This window comes from Aedes aegypti, chromosome 3, assembly GCF_002204515.2.
Source record: "Aedes aegypti strain LVP_AGWG chromosome 3, AaegL5.0 Primary Assembly, whole genome shotgun sequence".
Classification (NCBI taxonomy): Eukaryota; Metazoa; Arthropoda; class Insecta; order Diptera; family Culicidae; genus Aedes; species Aedes aegypti.
Window position 1 is genome coordinate 292391432 of NC_035109.1, and position 23928 is coordinate 292415359.

The 23928-nt window shown below is 35.8% G+C and overlaps 1 protein-coding gene across 1 annotated transcript; it reads left to right on the forward strand.

Annotated features, from left to right (window-relative positions):
• Window positions 1-53: 53 nt before the first annotated feature.
• Window positions 54-23510, forward strand: LOC5563813 (transmembrane protein 198). The gene is made up of 7 exons (XM_001648048.2): window positions 54-1548; window positions 1624-1732; window positions 20666-20779; window positions 20958-21106; window positions 21167-21331; window positions 21388-21660; window positions 22086-23510. The coding sequence occupies exons 1-7, from the start codon at window positions 1435-1437 to the stop codon at window positions 22257-22259; spliced, it is 1098 nt and encodes a 365-aa protein (XP_001648098.1). The 5' UTR covers window positions 54-1434; the 3' UTR covers window positions 22260-23510.
• The last annotated feature ends 418 nt before the right edge of the window (window positions 23511-23928 follow it).

Consider the following 23928-nt stretch of genomic DNA (forward strand, 5'->3'; position numbering starts at 1 on the left):
CATTTCCACCCTCCATCTCACACTTTGTCAACCACCCATATTGGGCCTGTCAGTCAGTCAGTCAGTTGGTTGTCTTCGATCACGCAGTTCGGCCATGGGTTAGCGAATGAAAAACAGGATTTCCCCACCCTGTTTTGCACCAAATGTTGGGTATTGAATCCGAAAATGAAATTAAGGAAATTCGTGATTATTCGGTAGGGCTTTTAGCTAGAAAGTGCATCACATTGTTCGGCCAACTGAAGGTCTTCCTGGAGTAGATATTGTGGTAGCGAATATATTTCGAGTATAGTTAAAAAAAATCGTGAAAGGGAACTCTGATGGATGGAAACTGATGTAAGAGTTTTGGAGCAAAAGAGGAAAAAAATTGAATGTGATATGATTTGTCAGTTTTTATACAAGTTCCTCAATTTAGTTTAAGTATTTCGACATCGCAACGTTTGGTTTAGTAAAACTTCATTAATTCGAGAAGTGACAAAAGAAATATTGTGTTCATTTATCCGAAAAATGGAAGTGCTCAGCTGAGAGTGATATCGAACAAAGAAATCTGACCGGACCAAACGGGGCCTAAATCAATTTGTTTGAAAAGTGATGGCTCTATTAGGGTCACAACGAGCATCCTTGACCAAGATTTCTATGGAGCCAATTTTCACTGCAAGTGATAACTTTTCGCAATCCTAGTGAGCGGTGGACAAAAGGGAAGGAAAAGTGTGCTAAGGAAAACCCCTCACTTTGGATCTGCCAAAACAGTCAAAGGCGGCGTGGAAGTCGCAGTGAGCAGAGCGCGCGCGGAAAATCGATACCGTTTCCTTTTCTGTCAAACACAGCCTACTGAGGAAGGCACAGGACTCCGCATTGAAGTTGGCTGCGGTTGGGTTTGTTTTTCTTCCATCGTTCGTCGTCGTCGATTCTTCTAAATGAGGAAAGTGGCGTCAAAATAACAAGGGGGAAATTCCATATGATGGGGATGGGGGAGTCACGTTTTCTACCACATGTAAGAGACGAATGAATGTTTTGTATAAACTGATCGCGCGCTCAAACGCTGTAAATCCGAAAGCAAGGTGATTATATGGCTGTGTTGGTTTGTGATGTGCGTGTTGCATAGTGGAAGGCGCGGACAAAGGACAACAACGATGTAGAGATGCTGCGGAGATAAACAAGCTCATACTGCACTATATTCGTAGAGTCGAGTGGAAAAGCTTTTCCAATTTTCCTTCTGGAATAGTGAATAGCGATAACGTTTCAGAAGTGGTTCTGCAGAACAATAGTGTGTTGATTGGGTCCTCGAAACCTGTCGAGTGGTGGAGAAAGCCCAACGAGGCATCATGAACGGCTAAAGATCCTTGTGACGTACCCCGTACGAAGATAAAGCACCGCAATTGCACGAGTGCTTTTGCGTCTCGAGTCGAGTTCCAGATAAAAATCCAGGTCGTCAAAATGCTCTACAAATACGAGGAAGGTTCCCTTTACCTGCTGCGGAACGCCAGCACCGGGGCATCCATCGATGCCAAATTCGACACGAACTCGATTGTGTGGCCCTTCCTGATACAGGTAAGTAGTAATGACCGCGCGAAGGTTACTTAGGGGTGATGCAGGATGCAATTTCTGGTTTCTTTTGTTTTGCAGAATGCGATGGAGAATCCGCTCTGTACGACGACGGCTTCCGCCAATTCTACGGTTTCGGTGTTACTTTGGACCACGATTGCGGTGTTCGGGATTGTGTACACATTGTTGGGTGAGTGTTTCACATCGTTGTCATTGTAAAAAGTGTTTAGTGAAAAGTGGAAGCATTCACTGCTACGTTATGTGGTACTTACTGCGCCATACTGTAATTGATTTGTGAGGCGACAGGATGGTTTTACATACATCTAAAAGGTCAGCCCCTTTAAAAAGTGATCTAAATTTGTACATTTGTAAAATTGTAAATGTGTACTAAAAATTAAAAACCAGCTTTTTTGTTCAAACTGAATACAATTTCCATGAAAATGTTTTCATTGCTATCCAGACAGAGAAATTTTTAAATTGGGAAGCTTATTGTTTGGAGTGGTAAATCAAAATTTTTGAAAATGTAGGTGTTTCTGGTGAAACAGAATTTGATAAAAATATACCCTCATTGCTGCCTTTTTGCCATTTCATTGGACTGAACAGTAAATTCATCTGCTTCAAACTGACTTGCGAAAATTGACTCATATTTAGTCTATTTTTTAGTCTTTGGAGACTTTAATGCCAAAAATCTTATGTGGAACAGTTTTCGAAGAAAATAAAAAGTTTCACTTTACTTAACCTAGTTTAACCAGAATCATTTTTAAAATTTTGCATCCTCTACAGAGCTTTCTTCCCGGTATTACAACAGCTAGTCCATATTGGTATAGCATACATCATGGCTGGCCTGAGAATTTGTTTGAAGATCAATTGCTTTAAAACAAAGTTTCGATTTTCTGTCAATAAGTGGATACAGATATTTTATATATTTGTTACATTTGGCTTAAATACCCTCTATGTGATTTTTGAAAATTTACTTCCATCCAACATGAACCCTTCTCTTACCTTATCTTCAGCTGACCAATTTATTGGAACTCCTCTCATCGTGACAACATGTCTACTTGAAGGTTTCAAACAAAGAGCTTTTGGTTAGTGGGTGGGAATATTATTAGTTGAGTTTTGGAAGCATTAGGGGAAATCTTCCATTTTTGCAAGTATTAAGGAAAAATATCCAAACTTTTTTGCAATCGACTACAGATGACACGCAGGCTTCGTATTTTGGCGGAGAGGTCTGTGTCATCCGCAAACAAGGATTTATGACATCCCTGAGGTAACTCAGGTAAGTCAGATGTGAAAATATTGTATAATATTGGTCCCAAAATGCTGCCTTGAGGAACACCAGCTCTTACAGGAAGTCTTTCAGACCTGGAGTTGTGATAATTAACCTGAAGTATACGATTTGACAGATAATTTTGGATTATTCTAATAATGTATGTTGGAAAATTAAAGTTTTTTAATTTTACGATCAAGCCTTCAAGCCAAACACTGTTGAATGCTTTTTCTATGTCTAGAAGAGCAAGACCAGTAGAATTTCCTTCAGATTTGTTGGAACGAATCAAATGTGTTACACGTAAAAGTTGATGAATGGTCGAATGTCCATGACGGAATTCGAACTGTTCATTGGCAAAAATTGAATTTTCGTTGATGTGGATCATCATTCTGTTCAAAATGACCTTTTCAAAAAGTTTACTGATGGAGGAAAGCAAGCTAATTGGACGATAGCTAGTAGCTTCTGCAGGATTTTGTGTGGTTTTTAAATTGGTAAAACCTTTGCATTTTTCCATTTGTCAGGAGAATATGCTAATTGAAAACATTTGTTGAATATATCAACTAAGAATGATAAGCTACTTTCTGGAAGTTTCTTGATGAGGATGTAGAAAATTCCATCATCGCCAAGAGCTTTCATATTTTTGATTTTTTTAATAATAGTTCTCACTTCTTCCAAATCAGTCTCCCAAGAATTTCCGAAAACGTTCTCTTGATTGAGAATGCTTTCGAAAGCCTGAGTAACTTAATTTACTATTGGATTAGTGAGTCCTAAATTAAAATTATGCGCGCCTTCAAACTGCATAGCAAGTTTTTGAGCTTTTCCATAATTGATTAGTAATAATTTGTTTTCCTCTTTCAATGCCGGTATTGGCTTATGAGGTTTTTTTTTTCAAGATTTGAGATAATTTCCAAAAATGCTTAGAGCCAGGCCAGGGTCCATTTGAGAAATTTTATTTTCATTTTTTTTGTTTCTTTATTGTGAGAAACGTTGCTTGATTTCTTTCTGAAAATCCTGCCATATAATTTTCATAGCAGGATCGCGAGTGCGTTGAAATTGCCTTCTCCTCACGTTTTTAAGACGGATCAAGAGTTTAAGATCATCGTCTATAATCACGGATTCAAATTTTACTTCACATTTTGGAATTGCAATGCTGCTGGCTTCAACAATGGAATTTGTTAAAGTTTCAAGGGCATTGTCAATATCAAGTTTTGTTTGTAAAGAAATGTTAACATCAAGATTAGAGTCAATATATATTTCATATATATTCCAGTCAACTCGAAAATAATTGAAGGTGGAGCTGAAAGGATTGAGAATCGCTTCATGGGATATTTGAAATGTAACAGGGACTCAAAATTAGTATGAGTAACTAATTGGCTACAAAGATGACTAGAGTGGGTAAAAATCGTAGAAGGATTTCTAGAAGAGGAAAAACACGTAGGGCTATCAGTGTATTGAATTGAAAAATATCCTGAAGAGCACTCATCAAATAAAATTCTGCCGTTGGAATTACTTTGAGAATTATTCCATGACCGATGTTTGGCATTAAAGTCACCAATGACAAAAAAAATTGACTCATTGCGAGCCAATTTTCGCAAGTCAGTTTGGAGCAAATTAACTTGCTGTCCAGAGCATTGAAAAGGCAAATAGGCAGTTATGGAAGTATATTTACCAAGCTGTGTTTCAACAGAATCACCTGAAGTTTCAAATCTCTAGTTTCAAATGACGAAAACAGTTGATGGTTTTTACGCCTATGAATGATGATGTCAACTCCTCCACATGCCCCATCAAGTCAATCATTACGATAAACAAAAAAGTTAGGATATATTTTTAGTTTGGATCCAGGTTTTGAGGCGAAGTAGGTCGTCATTGAAATTTGTACGCGTCGTTGATGATTGTTGCCAATTCATCTCACGATTTCAAATCAAAGAAAATCAGTTGATTTGGCACTGACACAGCTAAAAAAGTATCAGCATACTTTATGCATGTTACAGTGGTGTACAGTGGGTACAGTGATAATTTTTCAAGTCAATATAAACTATCAAGACTATATTCTATCATTTTGAAATGGCAAGCTGCAAAGTCATAATTGCTGCCGGGCTACCTATCCTTAAATATGTTTCAGTAATAACTACTATATACACGTTATTACTCCATAATTAAGAGTACCTCGTTGTTCGCCTACGTGTACGCAATTTCCTTCCTAAATACAGTCAAAAATCAATGTGTAGATATTTGAAGGGAAGCGACTCATGGAAATATAGAGTAATGGAACCGAAATGTAATAGTCACAATAGAGTCTCATAACCTTTGAAAAGCACATCAACAGCATATTCAGCGGAAAAAATGAAACTATTCGAAATCATTAAAACAATAATTCAAATCATCGTGCAAAAGTTTTGGTTCACTTTTCAGTATGATGTATAAGTCCTGCAAAAGTTTGAGACCACCTGAGACGCATGGAAATTAGTTTTGTCATTATCTCTGTAATTTTTCATCCGATTTCAAATGTCTATGGGTTATTTGAACATAGATAATGGGGCGCACACAATTGGTTTAATCAGGGCCGGATTTACAAATGAGGGGTCCTTTTTTCACAGAAAATAATTTGGATGGTATAGTATGTACTCATTGATAATTACCCTTATAAATTTTATGCTTAAGGCCACAGGGGAAGTAATTGTAGTAAGTTGAGTCCTATTTATTAGAAGAAGCAAATCTCAAGTACCAATTTTTCGATGCGAAAAAGTTTCACTATAGGGGGAGATCCCCTGTGCCGGACAGCACCCAATACCGGACAAAGTCGAAAAATTGAGAAATCATGGTCCAATCAAGATGGTGTATTAGTAGAAAAGAAAGCTATTATGTAGACTAATGTTTGCGTAGAATAACACATCCTTGAAATATGCATGCCTTTTCAAAAAAGAAGAAAAGTTTGAAAATCTTTTAAAAAATGACGTATTTTCTTAATTTTGAGCCTATTTAGTAATTATTTTGAATATGAAAAAATACTTTAGATCACGCAAGCATGATCGAACATAATCCTAATTTGATAGTATGAATGTATTTTGTACCATAATTGAACTAAATATGTACAAATTACAATTTAGGTTAAGCACCTCCTGTCCCTCAGTTTCGGACAGCTTGATTTGTATCATATAACAAATCTTTGTAATTATTGCGTCAGTGTCTCAAAATACTTTCATTTTTCATGGGTTCCGTCGATCATGGTATCGAACATGCAATAAAATTAAGAAGAATGAACATTCAGAACAACATCGTAAAATGTGCTATTTTTCATCATATATGGAAGAGGTTTTTGATAGGCATCTTGTAAATGTTGCAAATGCATCGAATTGGTAATTATAAACTATTCCTGTAGTGTACACATTCAATGATGTTCAAATTTGCAGATTTCGAGGCATTTCCAGATCGCGTCCGGTATTGGGTGCCACCTTTCAAGATCGATCAATTTGGTACTAAAATACATCATCAAAACGCAATGTCAAAATTCATATTTATATTTTCAAATTTATTTTTGTACACTATAAAAATGATAATATTTATCATAAATGGATAACACGAGCCCATAAAATCAATAGTTTTCGAATTATGAATTTAGTGGCTTAAGTATCCGGTACTGGGGGATCTCCCCCAATTCTATACATGTTATTAGATTTTCAGCTTAATCAGTTTACCAAAACTCGAGATTTGCTTCTGCAAAGTTTTGATAATAATTGGAGTATGAGCCATATGACAGGGAAAATAAAACGGTCTCCCGTGTTACCCTAATGTCTTGGATAAGGTTCTAATTATCAGAACTAATATTTGAAGTGCTTTAAACCTCTCATAAGCGCAAGTTGAGATTAATGGGTGTAAGTTACAAAACCTACTTTTGAAGTTTTCCAGCAACATTTTACTACAAATTGTACCTAAGAGAGCCAAATAAATAAGCCAATATTCTACAAATTATGGTATTTCTTGAGATAGAAAAATCACTTGGGAAGTGCCGTAATCCGGGGGCAAATTGATCACTCGGGTGTATTTGATCAGGTCGGTACCAAAAAATATTTCCTTTCAAGGATGCTGAAGTTTTCGTTGGCACCACAGACATTCCATGTTTTCTAGTTTATAGATGTCTAATGATGATTTTGAACTATTTCATTTTTATTAGGGTAAGTTTTGAGTGTTTAAAATTATGTGTAAGCTTAATTATGAACTACTGAACTTATTTTTGATATCATACAGCATAGCAAATATAGTTTGTTTGTTCTAAAACCGTTTTATCTCGAATAATGTTCTTATTTCAAAGGAAATTGCTCACATTTAGGTGTATTAGGCAGATTTTCAAAGTTTAATTTTGCAATAAACTAATCAAATACTTGAGTTATAAGAATTTTGACATCATTTTCAGATTCAGGAGACCCAAATTTAGTTGACAGGGAAATTTTAAATTCTAACATCTGCTTTGTAATATGTTGATCAGTTTTGCCCCAATGTGTCATTTTAATTTTTTGATATCAAAACTATTTTTATGATATGTTAAATATAATTTCATGAAAAATCAAATTCATAAACTTAGAAAGATCAATGGAGTACTGGTTTTGTCTAAATTTATTTGACATTGTTTGAATTCTGAAGGATAACACAGCAAAAAGTTGTAAAATAGTGATCAATTTGCCCCCGGATTACGGTACTGTTGGAAAGGTTGCAAACAATACAATATTTCAGTACACCTAACTACATAAAATATGAGGAACTTAAGGCGAAGCAGGCCGTCATTGAAATTTGTACTGGGCATCGATGATTGTGGCTAATTCGTCTAACAATTGCGAATTAATGAAAATCACTTGGTTTACCGACATTGTATCAGTATCAGTATACTTTCTACATGTAAGCGCAAATAGTGATACTTTTCTGACTCAATATAACTTATGATGACTGAGTTTTATTACTATGAAATTGCAAGCCGCATAATCAACATGGCTGTCAATACGAATTACGGGCTACTTAGCCTTGAAAGTGAAAGCGAGTTAAAAACTTGTACCGTAATCCGGGGTAACATTGATCATTTTTTTTTTGAATATTTCTTAAATATTTCGGTTGATAATGCAAATGTTGCAAATTTTATATTTTTAAAACAAGTACTGCCACCCATAGCTCGTTACTGTATACAGCATTTTGTTTTTGAAAAATTTAAGCATGGTTAAAAAAATGTTTTAGGTGATTTTTTGATTTAGCTGATATGGGGTAACATTGATCACCTTTGTAAACAACGTTTGGTAATATCGAAAATATCGTTACTTACTTAAATCATGGCTCCCGAAGCCGAATATGAAGGCCAAACGCTTACAATTGATTTACTTTTTGAGTTATTTTAAAATTTAAAACACTTCGAACCACGGAATACGCCTAAAGGTAGGCAATTTCCTAAGGAAATTCTATATTCTTTACAGTAATTCGTCAGTGCTGCTTAATTGAGCATACTTATGAAAGTTTTGACAACGGAATCGTTTTCGGCGATGCCATTTTTAGTAAGAAGTGCTTTTTCCTTGCTCGTATCGTTTGCAGAACTTATGTGAGACATGAATCTTCGGTAGTGTCATCCTTACCCATTGAAATCATTGTTTCGAAAAGTTGACAACTTTACGCATAAGGTAAATGCAATTTACGCAAAAATCTTCACTTTCATTAGCTCATGAATATAAGAAAGAGAAGCACCATTTATGATTTCGGAAATGCTCCATCAATAAAAGATGATACGAACTTTTTATGAGATGACAGGCATTGAAGACGTGAGCGAGCTTGATGAGCTTGAACTTCAAGCAATCAAAGCCACCATATTATATGAGCGAACTATGCCACTCACTCCGAAACTAGTTAGTGGTCATGAGAGATCACTGTTGAAATAAACAATGAGCTTGGAATTTCACTTAGCAACAGTAATCGAACACCAAGCGTATCAGCAAAGACAAATTAAAGACCTGCAAGGGACAGTTGCCCAAAATTTTATGGCTCATAAGGTAATCTAGAATGCTGTGAAAAGTGTGTCTGCGATCTGTCAAACTTGGGTACCTTTTGTACTACCGAGGTACCAAATGCAGTACTAGAAGTGGTACACAATCTGAGCCCGAGTGTGGCGGACCTGGTATCAGCCTCACGACTACTAGTGTACGGTGTGAGCAAAGCAAACCAAATGTCACTGTAAAAACCAATTTTAAGAGCTTCAATCTTCAACGTTTGGCTTTTTTTTCTTCCTTTTCCATCCAATATTTGGCCTATCCATTTCCATCTATTTGATAATAAAGTCTTGTGGAACATATCAGTAAGGAAACGAAAGTGGCATTAACAAGCTCAACTCTAGAGCAGTCGTATCCTCTGCCACCATCAGCAGAACCAGGTGCTGCGGTCAGCATATTTTTTCCCAGACTTCGTGTACAGTACAGAATGCACCTACCATTATTAGAATAAGCAGCGGTCATCAATCGATATTAGTCAGTGCCTTCAATGCAATTGCACTCCATCTCCTACTGCACGATGCAAATTTACGCGCACAACAGGAAGGTTTTACGGAAGCTATTGGGCCACAAAACGGATCGTATAGATGTACTTTCTATTGCAAAATTTCAAATAATTCGGCCAAGTAGATGCCCAAGTACTTCTTTACCCAAAAGGACTGCAGTATTCACTAATTTAACACATGTCCTCTATTGCAACATTAGATCAAGAAATAAAAACTGAAATGAATTTCAGGCACTGGTAACCCATCCAGAAACAAAATTGTTTTGCCGAACAAAACCAAATTTGTCCGCCGCATTCAGGACAATAAACTGATATAATTAGCCCTCAAAAATATCACACTCTGAATCGAAAACATTTTATCTGCCTGTACACTTTTAGACCACTGTTATTCGAGAAAAACACTATTCCTCAATACACTCCGATTCGGTCAAAAAATAACTGCCGTGATCAGTTGATTTCTGTTGCTGATCGGCGCAGATCACAAAGGGTTTGATCAATGATCATCAACGCTCAACGAGCTTGGCAAATCATGGCCTACCCCTTAGCTGATCATCAAGTGTGCCTAAAATAGACTGATTTTTGCTCATGAGCTGAGCATTTTCAATACCTGCGAGATGAGTCATTCCGATCAATGTTACCCCGCTGATCAATGATACCCCGGATTACGGTACCCACTTCTAGCTGCTGGCAAGTGGTATATCTAGTATAGAAGACATCGAACTGTCATTGCCAATGGTAAAGAAAAACACTCTAAGGGGAGGGGGTGGAGGGGGGGAGTAAACTCAAGCATTACGGCTCATACACAAATTTAAAATGTTCCATACAAAAAGCGTTATGGAGGAGGGTAGGGGTAGGGGTCAAATTTAAATTTTAGCGTTACGTAATAAATGGACGCCGCCTATGATTCGCGCAGTAGACCAATTGCTGCAACGATAGCAGACATTAAGTTCGGGGGACGTTTTGCAACGTTGGGAAGCAATGTCTGAACACAAAACACATTTAATTTTATCATAAAATGTAAATGTTTTCTGTCATCCTTTCCAATTTTCATGTTTCATTACCACAGAATGTGGTCTCTTCTAAAATATTTTTCCTATCAAAAATTTTCCTATTTCATTACGTGGAAAAACAGAAAAAACAGAAGCTTTTTTCCAAAATCCTTTAATCCCAAAAAGAAGCGTGCTAGACACAACATAGATACCTTATACATTGACACAATTATCTCGGATATAAGTGGTGTATTCTAAAGTTAAATCAAAAATGACACTGAAGAAGACTGTAAGTGGTAGTCGAAATACGCGTATCTGTCAAAGATAAGCATTTAGGAGCGGAATTAAAAGGTACACGGTACTCCATCTACTTTAAAGTTTCTCTATTTGAGATTCTGCTCAGAGGATTCGAACATTCATTAAAGAGCAAAAATAGTTATTTCCCTACCCTTGGTTGCCACTCTGGATATGTGTTATCTTTAGTTCATTTCAATCCAACTTTTACGCTAGCATACCATACATTTTAAATCACCCCTTCCTGACACTTCTTAAGCAATTGCTAACACTATAATTTTTATATCTCAATCAAAGTAACCTTGTTGAGGAAAAAAAACAGTTATGTTAACATTGGAAACTAATTTTTTTTACTTTCGAGCTTTGAAAACGACAATTGAAAACTTATTTCGCTTAATTCCTATTTTATCCTAATCATTTGCTCTTTCAGAATGACAATATGTGGACATCAACGGAATAAAAACATCGGTATTGGAGACGAATTAAAAATAATCATATTAATTTCATATTAAACATATTCTTAAACTAATTGAAAAGCAGGAGGTGGCGTACTCTGAGTAACAGGTTTATGAAGGCAATTCAACGCAGTCTCTTAAGATGCTATTTTCAATATAAATTTCAAAATTTATATTGTAATTTAATTAAATATTTAATTATAATATAAAAATTTATATTGAGGTGCCGCGGGGCAAGTGGGGAAAAGGGGTAAGTGAAAATAATTTGCATATTTTACTAAATATGTGAATTAACGTTTTAAACTCATGCGTAAATCTTCGAGGCCATTCAAAACATTACTATAGGTAAGAGATTCCTGTGATTTTTACACCATTATTGCATAATAGAGCAAAAGATTGTTAACCTGTTAAATATAACTCCGTAACAAGTTGTTTCAATATTTTCAGTGGAAAAAAGTTGCGGAAAATAATTTTCTGTATCACTTCTAAGTTGTCCCCTCTGACAGTTTTAAACTGCAAATAAAAAAGTTTTAGAGTTAATTCGACATAGACCTAAAAATAACTAAATTGAAACACCGTTATTTTCTAATCACGTGGGGCAAGTGAAAAATTTCTCGTTAGAGATTGAATTTGTGATTTCACTTTAGGTAGCTATAAATATAAAAGGTGCGCAATTATCATAGAATAACAGAACGTGCTGATAATTCAAGAAACACTATACTCAAAGCGTTAAATCATGGCATTTCTCTAAAAAAAATGTAAAATGTTGTTAAATATGACGATATTGATATGTGTACTTCGGACAGCCGATTAAAAGGAAGACGTTGATTGAAAAGTTCCAATATAAGAGAACGCACGAAAATGTCGTGGAATGTCTATGTACAGCTAGTTCAAAACATAAAAAATGGAGTATATGTCTAACCACATAAGAAAGTTTCGAAATACTTTATTGGAGGATACCGTTTAATTTCTCCCGAAGAGTTATCCGACGTCAAATCCGATTTTCATAAAAACAAATAACGAGCGGTGAAAATTGCTGTCCCATGATGTAAGAACTACCATTGGAAATGTTGCAGTTATAATGTTGTCGAATCATTTCAACAAACATAACTGAACAGAAGAAACTTCAAGTAACCAGAATAAAATGTTCTTTGTTTACATGTTATTTATGTTATTGTTCATTGGGACGTCTTAACAAATGTTAAAGGTACCTAATAGGAATCGTGAATTTTACTGTTAGTTTTTGAATTTATTGCTCAAAACGGTAAACTTTTCACCTGTCCCACTTGTGGTGAAAGTGGAAAGTAAAGAGACGTTTTTCAAAAACTTTTTCTGTACTTTTTTTTTCAATTTTACATAAAAATCAATTTCAGCATACTGCTTATATTTAGTGGGAGTCAAGCTAAAAAATATACACGACCTCATTTGTTTTAATTGAAAGTCTCTAGAATTTGAAGAATCTTACCTATGCGAAATCCATTACCCACTTGCCCCACGGTACCGTCAAACGGGGTAACTTGCAACAATTTTCAACTTCAAAGTTATATGGATAAAAAAATTGAGGATTAAGATGAGACAAAAACCATCTGTTACCCTAATCGCCACGTAAAGAATACCACGCGGTTTTAATTTTATCAGTACAGTCACCCCACGCAGTTGAATCACCCACAATTTATGAATCAGCTAATTTCAAAAGACAAAATTATTATCAAACTTGTCACAAAACATCATAGAATTATTTTACACATAGTTTCTTATCAGTAAAAATAATTCTGTGATGTTTTGTGACGAGTTTGATAATAATTTTGTCTTTTGAAGTCAGCTGATTCATAAATTGTGGGTGATTCAACTGCGTGGGGTGACTGTATTTGGATTTCTGGGATCAGGAGAGACGAAAAATCTACATTTTTAATGCTACCCCTGATGTGGGGTAACATGCAACACACAGTGGTACCTAAAGTACACTATTAAAAACTTATCCTATATCGTGTAAATATGACCCATTTAATAATTTTCTGCAGTAAAAGCATGACAATAATCAGAAACAGGCTACTCAATCCTTAGAAAAATAATTATTGATTGAATTATGAGTATTAAACTAATTCGATCAAAATTCCATTCCATTGGCATTGCATAGGTGTATATCATGAGTATTGAGAGTTATTGGAAAGCCAATTGAATGTTTTAATTCAATTTTTCACAAATACAATGGTGTTTTAGGTTTTATTTTACATAACTTATTGTTTTACATATTTAAACCAAAGCGACATTTTGATATTATGCCATTAAATTGTCAATGATGGTGTTTTGACATAATTTTCATGCAGAAAGTTCCCAATGGAAGATCTGCATGTTAATTTTTATGCAGATATTTATAATTATTCATTATTATCATGAAGAAAATAAAACTAAATCTAGTAATAATGAATTTATGTAAATATTTCAATATTTATTACCAAACATGCATTAAATTGGTTGAGGTACAATCATTTTAATGTCACTGAACAAATATATGTTTAAATTTTGCCTTTTCATGTGTTTTCGATAACAAACGGCAAGAAATATCAAACAATTGAGATCAAAATTTCTGTTGCAAGTTACCCCACAAGGGTAGTTGAAAACGTTTTTGAATGTTTATAGTGCTTAAGCATCAAATTATCAAAACTTTTATATTGTCAATTTGTACACTATTAAGTACTGTAACTGAGGGCAAATGCCTTGAATGACATATTTGTACCGTTTGTGTGGTATGGGGAACGTTTTCAGCATAAATTTCATACAATTTTACGTGTAATGTGATTTTCACCTCCAGAAAATCAACCAAAAATGAAACAATACTCAAACCCTCGCCAAAATGTTCTATTATGTACCTAAGATCAATAAATGGCGGAATAATTTATAATTATTTAACACAATGCTGAACGAAACGATAATTCGGTTACATGTCGGAGTGTTGCAAGTTTCACCCCTGTTGCAAGTTACTCCGTTTGACGGTACCTTATATTGCTCACTTGGTATCCAACTATATGGTGATTTTTGACGATAGATTAAGTAAATGAGCATGTGAACCATGTTTGGGCCACACAAGCACAACCACATTTCTGTGCACTTCAGCTAATGAAAACACCTATGCCCGAAAACCCTCTAATTTGGCGTGGTATTTAAAAGGCATGCCATATCAGGATAATCCTTGTTTTCTGCAGCTAATATAGAAAAATTAGGATAGCCCAGTTTTGAACTCCTCAATTATTCATTTACAATTTTGTCTCAAGTTATTTTTTTTTTTCAATTTTACTAGCAATTTTTTTTATCATAATATTAATTTAGATTCTATGCGATTTTCCAAGTCCGTGGACGCAAAACATTCGAGATGGTTGTGCGGTTAGACATAGCGATGGAACGTAATGTTGCTTAATAAAATTTGCTGTTGGTAGAACACTATGTCTTTGCTTCTGTCATATTTAATCTTTCTTTGTTCTTCGGGATCTTTTACGTGATGCCTAAATTCGTAAAATAATAATAATTAATAAATAAGTATATAATGAAAATCCAAAAACTTGAATTCGAAGGAAACTCAGATGCAAAACAAATGTCGTGGAAACAGTGTGACAAATATTAACAGTCGAATTAACAATCTCAAAGAATAGCCTTCTTTGACCAAACTATAAAATCAGAACGCAAGAAATGTCAAAATCGAATTACCCCCTGATGTTTTATAGCTAGCGTAAAAAGCTGGATACAATGTCCATTATGAGCCTCTGTACGTGCAATAAATTCTTTTGTTCTTTTGACTTTTACTGTGCGCCGTGTGTTGGTGTTGTCTCGTTCTCTCTTACGGGCAACTTGAAAACAGGGCGCACAGTAAAAGTCAAACGTTTTATAGCATGAATAGGCTCATTGTTGGTATAACTCTTTTGGACATTTCGATGTCCTTATATCAGCATACAAGGGGCCTTCCTTAGTCGAGTGGTTAGAGTCCGCGGCTACAAAGCAAAGCCATGCTGAAGGTGTCTGGGTTCGATTCCCGGTCGGTCCAGGATCTTTTCGTAATGGAAATTTCCTTGACTTCCCTGGGCATAGAGTATCATCGTATCTGCCACACGATATACGAATGCGAAAATGGCAACTTTGGCAAAGAAAGCTCTCAGTTAATAACTGTGGAAGTGCTCATAAGAACACTAAGCTGAGAAGCAGGCTCTGTCCCAGTGAGGACGTTAATGCCAAAAAGAAGAATATCAGCATACAAATATTAAAGTGGGTACCACTTTTTGTGTTCGAGTTTATCTTGTATTTGTTTCTTTTTTGTATATTTTCTTTTTTTTATTTTTGTAAATATTTATACTTTGTTTATATTTTTATGATTTTGTAAATATTCGTAAACTTTAAGATTCGGTAAAATAAAATTGTGAAGAAGTATATAAAATCCCTGAGTTTCTTTTCCTTCGATACCAAGTTCTTAAAATTATAAAGTAATTAAATAACAAAATATATTCATGCATAAATTATAAATTCAAATTCAAGTCCTATCCTACTGCCAAAATTCCCCTTGGTATCATAGCAAATCCATTCCTTTTATCCTTTGCCCGTCAGCACCTTTCTGCAGAATGACGAATATCAACAGGATTGACGTGCCCGAAGTTCGCCACAATGAATGTCACCTTCAGGTGAAGTTAATCTTCTTACACTGAAATAAATTTTATTGTAGAAACTACTGAATCCATCACTCAGGCAAAAATACTATGAATATTCATTATTTCCCCTTATGTTTATTTGCCACAAGAAATCGGTAAGTATTTCATTGATTCACCTTATGAATTGATCTGAATCATGCTAATATGGTGTCTTGCTTATTTCATAAAACAGCATTATGAAAATTGAAACAACCATTTAAGAATTGTTTCTATAAGCAGTATAAAATACATTACTTTCTATCTCACATATTATTATTTAATCATTCGTTTTCATATTCAGTTGACAATACATTCCATTCAGAGTATTTACAGAAAGTTCAATGCGTTCTACTACTTAACTGTAGACAAATGATTAGCTAACCTGTGGAAATCGAATTTCCAACTATTTTGCCGTATTGCGAGCATCACAATAATACGCAGCAAAGTATTATTGCATATCAAGCTAAGACGTGGCGAGGAATGAAAATTCGATTTTCTCACGTTGGTTACCATTTTCTAATGCAAAACAGATATTGAACAAATTGGGAATGTAATTATTCGGACTACAATATTTTGTTGACGTAAACTCGACCGTTATTCTCCGTTTATTACAAACTCAATTTCCATTTTCGATTTGAAATGTTTTGGATCCCCGCGGTTGTACATTGCTGAATTTCCTTTCTGGACCTCTGAAAAAGTTGACGCAGTATGTTGGATCTCAACGATGGCGGTCATTTCGAGCTGCAATTTTCATAATAACAACTTTAGGGTTCATTCATATATTTCATAACGACAAAAATGGTCATTTTTGATACCCACCCACCCCCTCGTAACGCGTTTTGTATGGATATTTTTCAAATTTTGTATGAGCTGTAACATCTCAAGGACACCCCCTTAAGCGTTATGAAATTTGTGAATGGGCCCTTATGAGTTTTTCACATTAGAGACAGCTATGTAAATCGTAAGGCGTCTTAAAGAAATTGATATACGGTAATTAAGTATAACTAACTTCGCAATTATGGTTTTCATTGAGCTAATATGAAATTCATAATAGCCTTATGATGTATGGTTTCATTAATGGAATGACTAATGAAAGCAATGGAAATCATAAGGCGCGCAATGAAATTTGCAAACATTTATTATGTTCACCTATATTTTTAATTATAATTATCATTCCAAAGGTATGGAATTTATATTAGCCTTCTGAAATCGGCTTTTATGGATTTTTCAATGCTTCATAAGGCAAAAATTATGGAATTCGTTAATTAATTTGCCTGAGTGTGGGATATCTAATCTTCCAATATGAGGAACACTTATGTCACTGCTTGGGTTATGTCCAACTACATTGATGGTAGAAGCTTATACTCTCATGCCCCACCAGCCAGGGAACTGGTGTTTACAAACTAAGCATCATTTGTGGCAACACTTTATGCGGCATGATGGAACTTTGCCGAGCGCGCTAAGTGTTGTTAGACCACTGACGTAGTTGCATGAAGTGGGTGATGAGGTACAAAAGTACCGTTACAGCATGCTGATCCAGCTCAGGCAAAAACACTATGAATATTCATCATTTCCCCTTATGTTTATTTGCCACAAGAAATCGGTAAGTATTTCATTGATTCACCTTATGAATTAATCTGAATCACGCCAGTGTGGTGTCCTGCTGATTTCATAAAACAGCATTATGAACATTGAAATAAAAATGATGAATTTCTTATATCAGCAATATAAACTACATTGCTTTTTATGACACAAATTATTATTTCATTATTAGTTTTTATATTCAGTTGACAATACATTTCATTCAGAGTATTTACAGAAATGTCAACGCTTTCACCTACTCATTATTAGGTGAAATTTATTTTGATGTTGAGCAAACGTGTGGAAATTGAATTTCCAACTATTTTATCGTGTTGCGAGCATCACAATAAAACGCAGCAAAGTAGTATTGCACATCGAGCTCCTATTTTACGTTGGTCAAGCCTAATGCCAAAAAGATATTGAACAAATTGGCAATGGCATTACTCGTACTACAATATTTTGATGACGTCAACTCGACCATTACTCTTCGTTTATTAAAATCTACATCTACATCTTTTTCCAATTATTTGGATCCCCGTGATTGTACATTGCCGAACTTCCTTTCTGGACTTCTGAAAAATTTGGCGCAATATGTTGGATCTCAACGATGGCGGTGATTTCGTGCTACAACTTTTCATAATAACAACCTTATGAGTTTTTCACATTAGTGACAGCTATGTGAATCGTAAGGCGGCCTAATGAAATTGATATATGGTAATGTTGTGAAACATACTTCGCACTTACGGTTTTCATCGAACTAATATGAAATCCATAATAGCCTTATGAAATATGGTATCACTAAGAAAATGATTCATGACGGCAATGGAAATCATAAGGCGTGCAATGAAATTTGTAAAAGTTTAATATATTTAATAATTTTTCCAATTATGGCTATCATTTCAACGGTATGAAATCCATATTAGCCTTCTGAAATAGGTTTTTTATAGATTTTTCAATGCTATAAGGGAAAATTTATGAAATTCGTTAATAAATTTGCCTGAGTGTACGGTGGGTGTCACGGATTGAAATACAATGCTTTGTAGTCGAGGCTACTATAAACTTAGTCACATTTACTACACTGCTCAGTGATTTTTACCAGATTATAGTAAACTTAACAGATTTTTGTAGTCGGTTGAAAATCGTTGGTGCAGTTCTTAATTCTACCATGGATTCGGTAGATTATACAACAAAATTTGTTTGCGTGTATATACTTTCCTTAAGGTGAAACATCTCGGAATCCAAAGATGGCCGGCACAATGGCCGACTTCTCCCCCTACTCACGTTTTTAAAGGCACAAAACTGGAGAAATAGCATAGCATAGCATAGACTGACTGTACATGTCAATGGTTGCTACTCCGTGATTGATCGGAACTGGTAAGAATTGCACTACGATCGAAATGAATAAGGGATGGGAGTTTCCGCTTACTCTCGAAGTGCAATTTTAGCAGATCTAATATTATTGATCAATAACGGCGCCGGCCAAGTCCTTACAGTCAGTTGGGATGGGGAAGGAATGTTAGGGTGTAATGATTGTTGCTTCTAGAGACCGAGAATACCTCTGCATCTCCACAATCACCACGGGAAGGGCGTTTATTAGTGAGGGAGGAAAAGATCTGGGAGTCACCTCTGGTCGGTGATGCGATCCATGGACAAGGGGGAAATATACGACTTATATTTAAAGCTAGTTTTGTATTTTTGTCTCGAGAAGTTTTTGGTTTTGAGAAACTTTAAAAAATACGTCAACATCTATAATGTCGAACAATTCAAAAGACTTTTTTATTAATGACGAAAACTGAAAATAACATGTATATATTTTAAATTATATGAAACAGGAATAAAGCCGAGACTTGTAGTGACGAACCATACATAATTTGTTTGAAAATGACATATGAGTATTACTGTGCATTTTGTCTCGATATGGTAGAAGTTTTAAAAAAATACGTCAACATTCACAATGTCGAACAATTCAAAAGATAATTTTCAATAATGTCAAAAAGAGAAAAATATATGTTTATTGAAATTGTATAAGAAAATAGCATAATGCCGACACTTATAGTGACGAACCATACAAAGTTTGTTTTAATATTACATAAAAGTTACGCTTTCAAGAAAAAATGTGTTATCACAAGCATGAAACGAACTCACCAGTTGGTAATCCATCCTCGACTGAACACAAAACTGACACTGACAGCAAAACTTCTTGGCGTCCCGAAAACAAACCGTCTTGCTTGGGCCTTCCCAAATACCTACCCAGCAAGACGCTCCAAAACAGGGAAAAAAAATTCTCCGGCGACGAAAACGCGCGAAATCGTGAGCAAAATATATCGGACGACGCAAAACCGAACTGTCCTGCTTGGGCTTCACGAAGCACTACCCAGCAAGACGCTCCAAAACAGGGAAAAAAAAAAAATTCTCCGGCGACGAAAACGCGCGAAATCGTGAGCAAAATATATCGGACGACGCAAAACCGAAATATCCTGCTTGGGCCTCACGAAGCACTACCCAGCAAAACGCTCCAAACAAGGAAAAAAAAAAAAAAAATAAAAATATATATATAAAAAAATCACCGGCGACGAAAACGCGCGAAATCGTGAGCAAAATATATCGGACGGCGCAAAACCGAACTGTCCTGCTTGGGCTTCACGAAGCACTACCCAGCAAGACGCTCCAAAACAGGGAAAAAAAATTCTCCGGCGACGAAAACGCGCGAAATTGTGAGCAAATTCGATTGGACGACGCAAAACCGAACTGTCCTGCTTGGGCCTCACGAAGCACTCAAGCACACAAAACTGGAGAAATAGTTGGCAAACGTACCTGATCTTTTTATTTTAAGCTTTCTGCTAGTGCACAAAGCCAAAATAAAAAGTTCACTGTTGTTGGATGCTTTCTTCGAGAGATTTGTGCCTTTGAAGTTTCAGTGCAATCTTAAGAGTTGATTCCAAACTGTGTCACCTTAATCCTTTGAATTCCCCATGTAAAATCAAATAAACCTAACCAGGGTAACGAATTTTAATTTTAGTGTTAGAGTATTATTTAACGGATAATTCCTTTTCTACTATCTCTTAGTTGTGCAAATTAAAGTCGCGATACAAATGTGGGAAGTTAGTCCGCCCCAGTAGTGGTTCTTCCAAATAGTAAGTGTTCTTCAAAGATTATGAAATTACGGTTCTAATGCCGTACCGGATTGAAATTTTAGTCGACCCAACGCTGAGCAAATGAGACATATTTTTAGTGGAACTTTCGAAAATTCTGACGATTTAAAATAAAAATTTAGTAAACAAAATTCAGCAAATGTTATTGTGTTTGCAATAAATTGCAATGATAACGCATTCATTTGATTTTCTCTAGGGTATCGTTGTTTAAGAGCAATAGGCTTCCTGACGGGGCTGGCAGCTGGAGCAGGCTGCATTGTACTACTGCAGAGCAAAAATATTACAGGGTTCGGCAATTTAGCAGCGCCAGGTAAGAAACTTGAACTTAGTTCAATTAAATAAATGTTAGAAAGAAAGCAACATATCGATTTTTTAAAAGCACATATCTAGAGAAAAAGACGTAAGTTTTCTAGTGCTTTTTAAAGTTCGATGTGCGACTCCGTTATATTTTCAAGTTAAACACAATTTTTTCGTATTTGTTTTTTCAGCACTCGCTGTAGTGGCTGGCCTATTTGGTGCTATCCTCGGTTCAACACATCCGATTTCGTCCATCCTAATTGGAGCCTCGGCCGGAGCCCTGGTAGCGGGAGCTATTATTGCGTCCTGCATTGCCACACTACCTCATTACATCTTTGGAGTGCGTATCAATGTTAAATTTTTCATTTGGCGAAAGTTTCTCAAGTAATCAAATTTCTAGGAAAATGAGCTCTTCGTGTCCGTCGTGGGAGGGGCCATCATCTGTGCCATAATCGCACTATTCTGCCCAAAGTTCATGTCAATCATTGCTTCCAGTATACTGGGATCGGCCATGATCCTGTGCTCAATCGACTTCTTCATGCATGGACTGAACACGCTGGATTGGGTAAGCGAAAAACTTTCAACTTCGATTGGGATAATTTGGACTATAACTGTTTTCAGATCGTCAACATCAAGCCGGAACCGACGCCACCTCCCTGCTGGGGTGGGGTGATCCTCAGCTGTTGGCCTATTGCCGCGGTACTAGGGGTGCTGGTTCAGAGCTTTGTCACTGCCTGGAAAATAGACCACCGACGACAGATGATGCATCGGAGGCGTCGCCACTATAAAGGCCGAACCGGGTCACGATCGCGAGAGACACGGGAAGAGGCACGCCAGCGCAAGTACCGATACTTGTACCAGGTGCGCACCGCCCGAGGAGACATTATATCTCAGGTGAGACTCGATGAATAGTTGTTGTTGTTGTTTGAGAGGGACTTTAACCCGAAGGTCATTCGTCCCTATCGATGAATAGTGTTAGATTAGCTAGGCTATAGTAGTGTTTCCCAAACTTTTGAGACTAATATATTTTTATAATCGATCCCTGATATGTTTTTGAAATATTCGTAGAATGTTTTACTTCGTTAAAATTTTGATCAATATATTACTATAAATACTTCAAAATTGATTAAATTATCAAGTTCACCGTTGTAAAAATATTAAATATAAGTGGTTTTGAAACATATTAAACACCAACAAATTTCCTCAATGGTACTGTTACAATTCGTTATATTGTTTTTGTATTGTATTTTGTATCCGGGTCTGGGTATTTGATGAATTTAAATTCAAATTACTGCAACTGCTTTAATTTTTATTTTCAGAACTTCGTATCCGCCCTCCAGAAGCACGTCACCACAGATTCCGGTCCACCGTCCGAGGTGTCCACCAAGCTGGGATCGAACGATCGCAACACGGCCCGCAGCGATCGGACCCACATGACCAACCTGCCCGATTCGGACTTCGAGAAGCGGGATCTGAGCTACGAGAAACGTTGACATCCGGCCAAATAGCACTCGCATCATCAACAGTTACCACTGCAACAGCAGCAACAAAATTACCACTACTACTACCACAATAGTCACCACCAGCAGCCACAGAAACACGAACGCACTTGTTACTAGAGCAGATCAATGGTGGACAAAGGGAGAAATGACGGATTTGAACGGGTTCAACGCAATCCGAATGAAGTCTCTAGTAAGAACTGTACAGGTAAGGTAAGAAAAGGTAAGTAATCAAGAGATTTTTATACGGAGATAAAGAATCAAAAAGGTTAAAAGAAACAATGACCGGAATGAATATCCAGTAACGTTCTAGGGACGGGCATTTCGTACGAAACAGAATCAGTAACGAGAAACAATGAAAAAGGGCGCTGCTAAATGTCGCCGACAAAGGTTAAAGAAAGGAACGATTTTAAACCAAGACAAATGTGTAACGATATAAATATGAAGCCATATAAATACCAAATCAATAACTGAATCAAATTCATTGCTATCTAAAGATAAGGTTCAATAAATTGTACTTATTTCAGAGTAGTCTGAAGTAAAACTTTTTGATTCTCTTAAAGGAATAATCTAAAAATCAAGCTACACAGTAAAACAAATACAAAGAAAGGTGGAAATGTCGAATGTGATTCAAGTTTTTATCAAAAGTAGCATCAAAAGTTGTAGGCGATTGTTTTCCGCAGTAGATTCATGTTGTAGCCAGAAGCGGTTTAGGGTTTTTTTTGCGAAACAAACACAAATACCGAAACGGAATGGTTGTTTGATTTACAAAAACAGAGGAATAATTTGAAGTTCTCAAAGATGTCCATCATGCTCCGAAAGAAGCATAGAAAAATACACAAATATTTATACATCACAGCAGGATTACAGTCGCATGGAAGTTACAATAAAGCAGATAATTACAAATAGTCAAGGTCAATGTTTCGAGCAGCGCAATAGAACTTGTTTACGTTAGGTTATATTTTTGAACAAAAAAAAAACACAAATGTAGTTAAAAACAAGCCGCCACACAGCCGTCAGATCAAAAACAAAGTACGGAATACAATAATGCGAAATGATAAAACGTGACAACTGGGGTGGAAAAGAGGAGTGCAGTAAATCCCTTCCAAGATGCAAAACTGATCGGGAATGAGAAATAAAGTAGTGAAAATGCAAAGGTAGAATGTCGAAAGAGACAGAGAGTAATAAATGTACTAGGCTAAAGGAAAGCTCAAAATATATAAGCCATATTTTGGATTTATCGGATGCTTGTTGACGGTTTTATCTTGAATTTGTGATGTATCACATATTTTAAAACAAGAGTACACGGTACAGGATAGCAATGTTTCATTCAATTAATTTATTTGTTTCTGAACTTTTTTTTAAATTTCTTTATTAGTATCATCCCAAACATTACATTCATTTCTTATATCTAGTTGTTCTGTGTTATAAGACAACACTATCATCCTAATCTGGTAAAACAAATTTGAAATTTTATTAACATTTTGTCAACAACATATTACATTTCATTTGCCGTAGCAGTTCATATTTTTTACAGGTGAGTTGATTTCACCTGCTTATAAGAGAAAAAAATAACGTTTTCAATTTACTTAACCTAACTTAACCTAAACATATAACGCATTAATCGTGGCAATAGAAGATTAAGTGGCGAACTAGCCAAGGG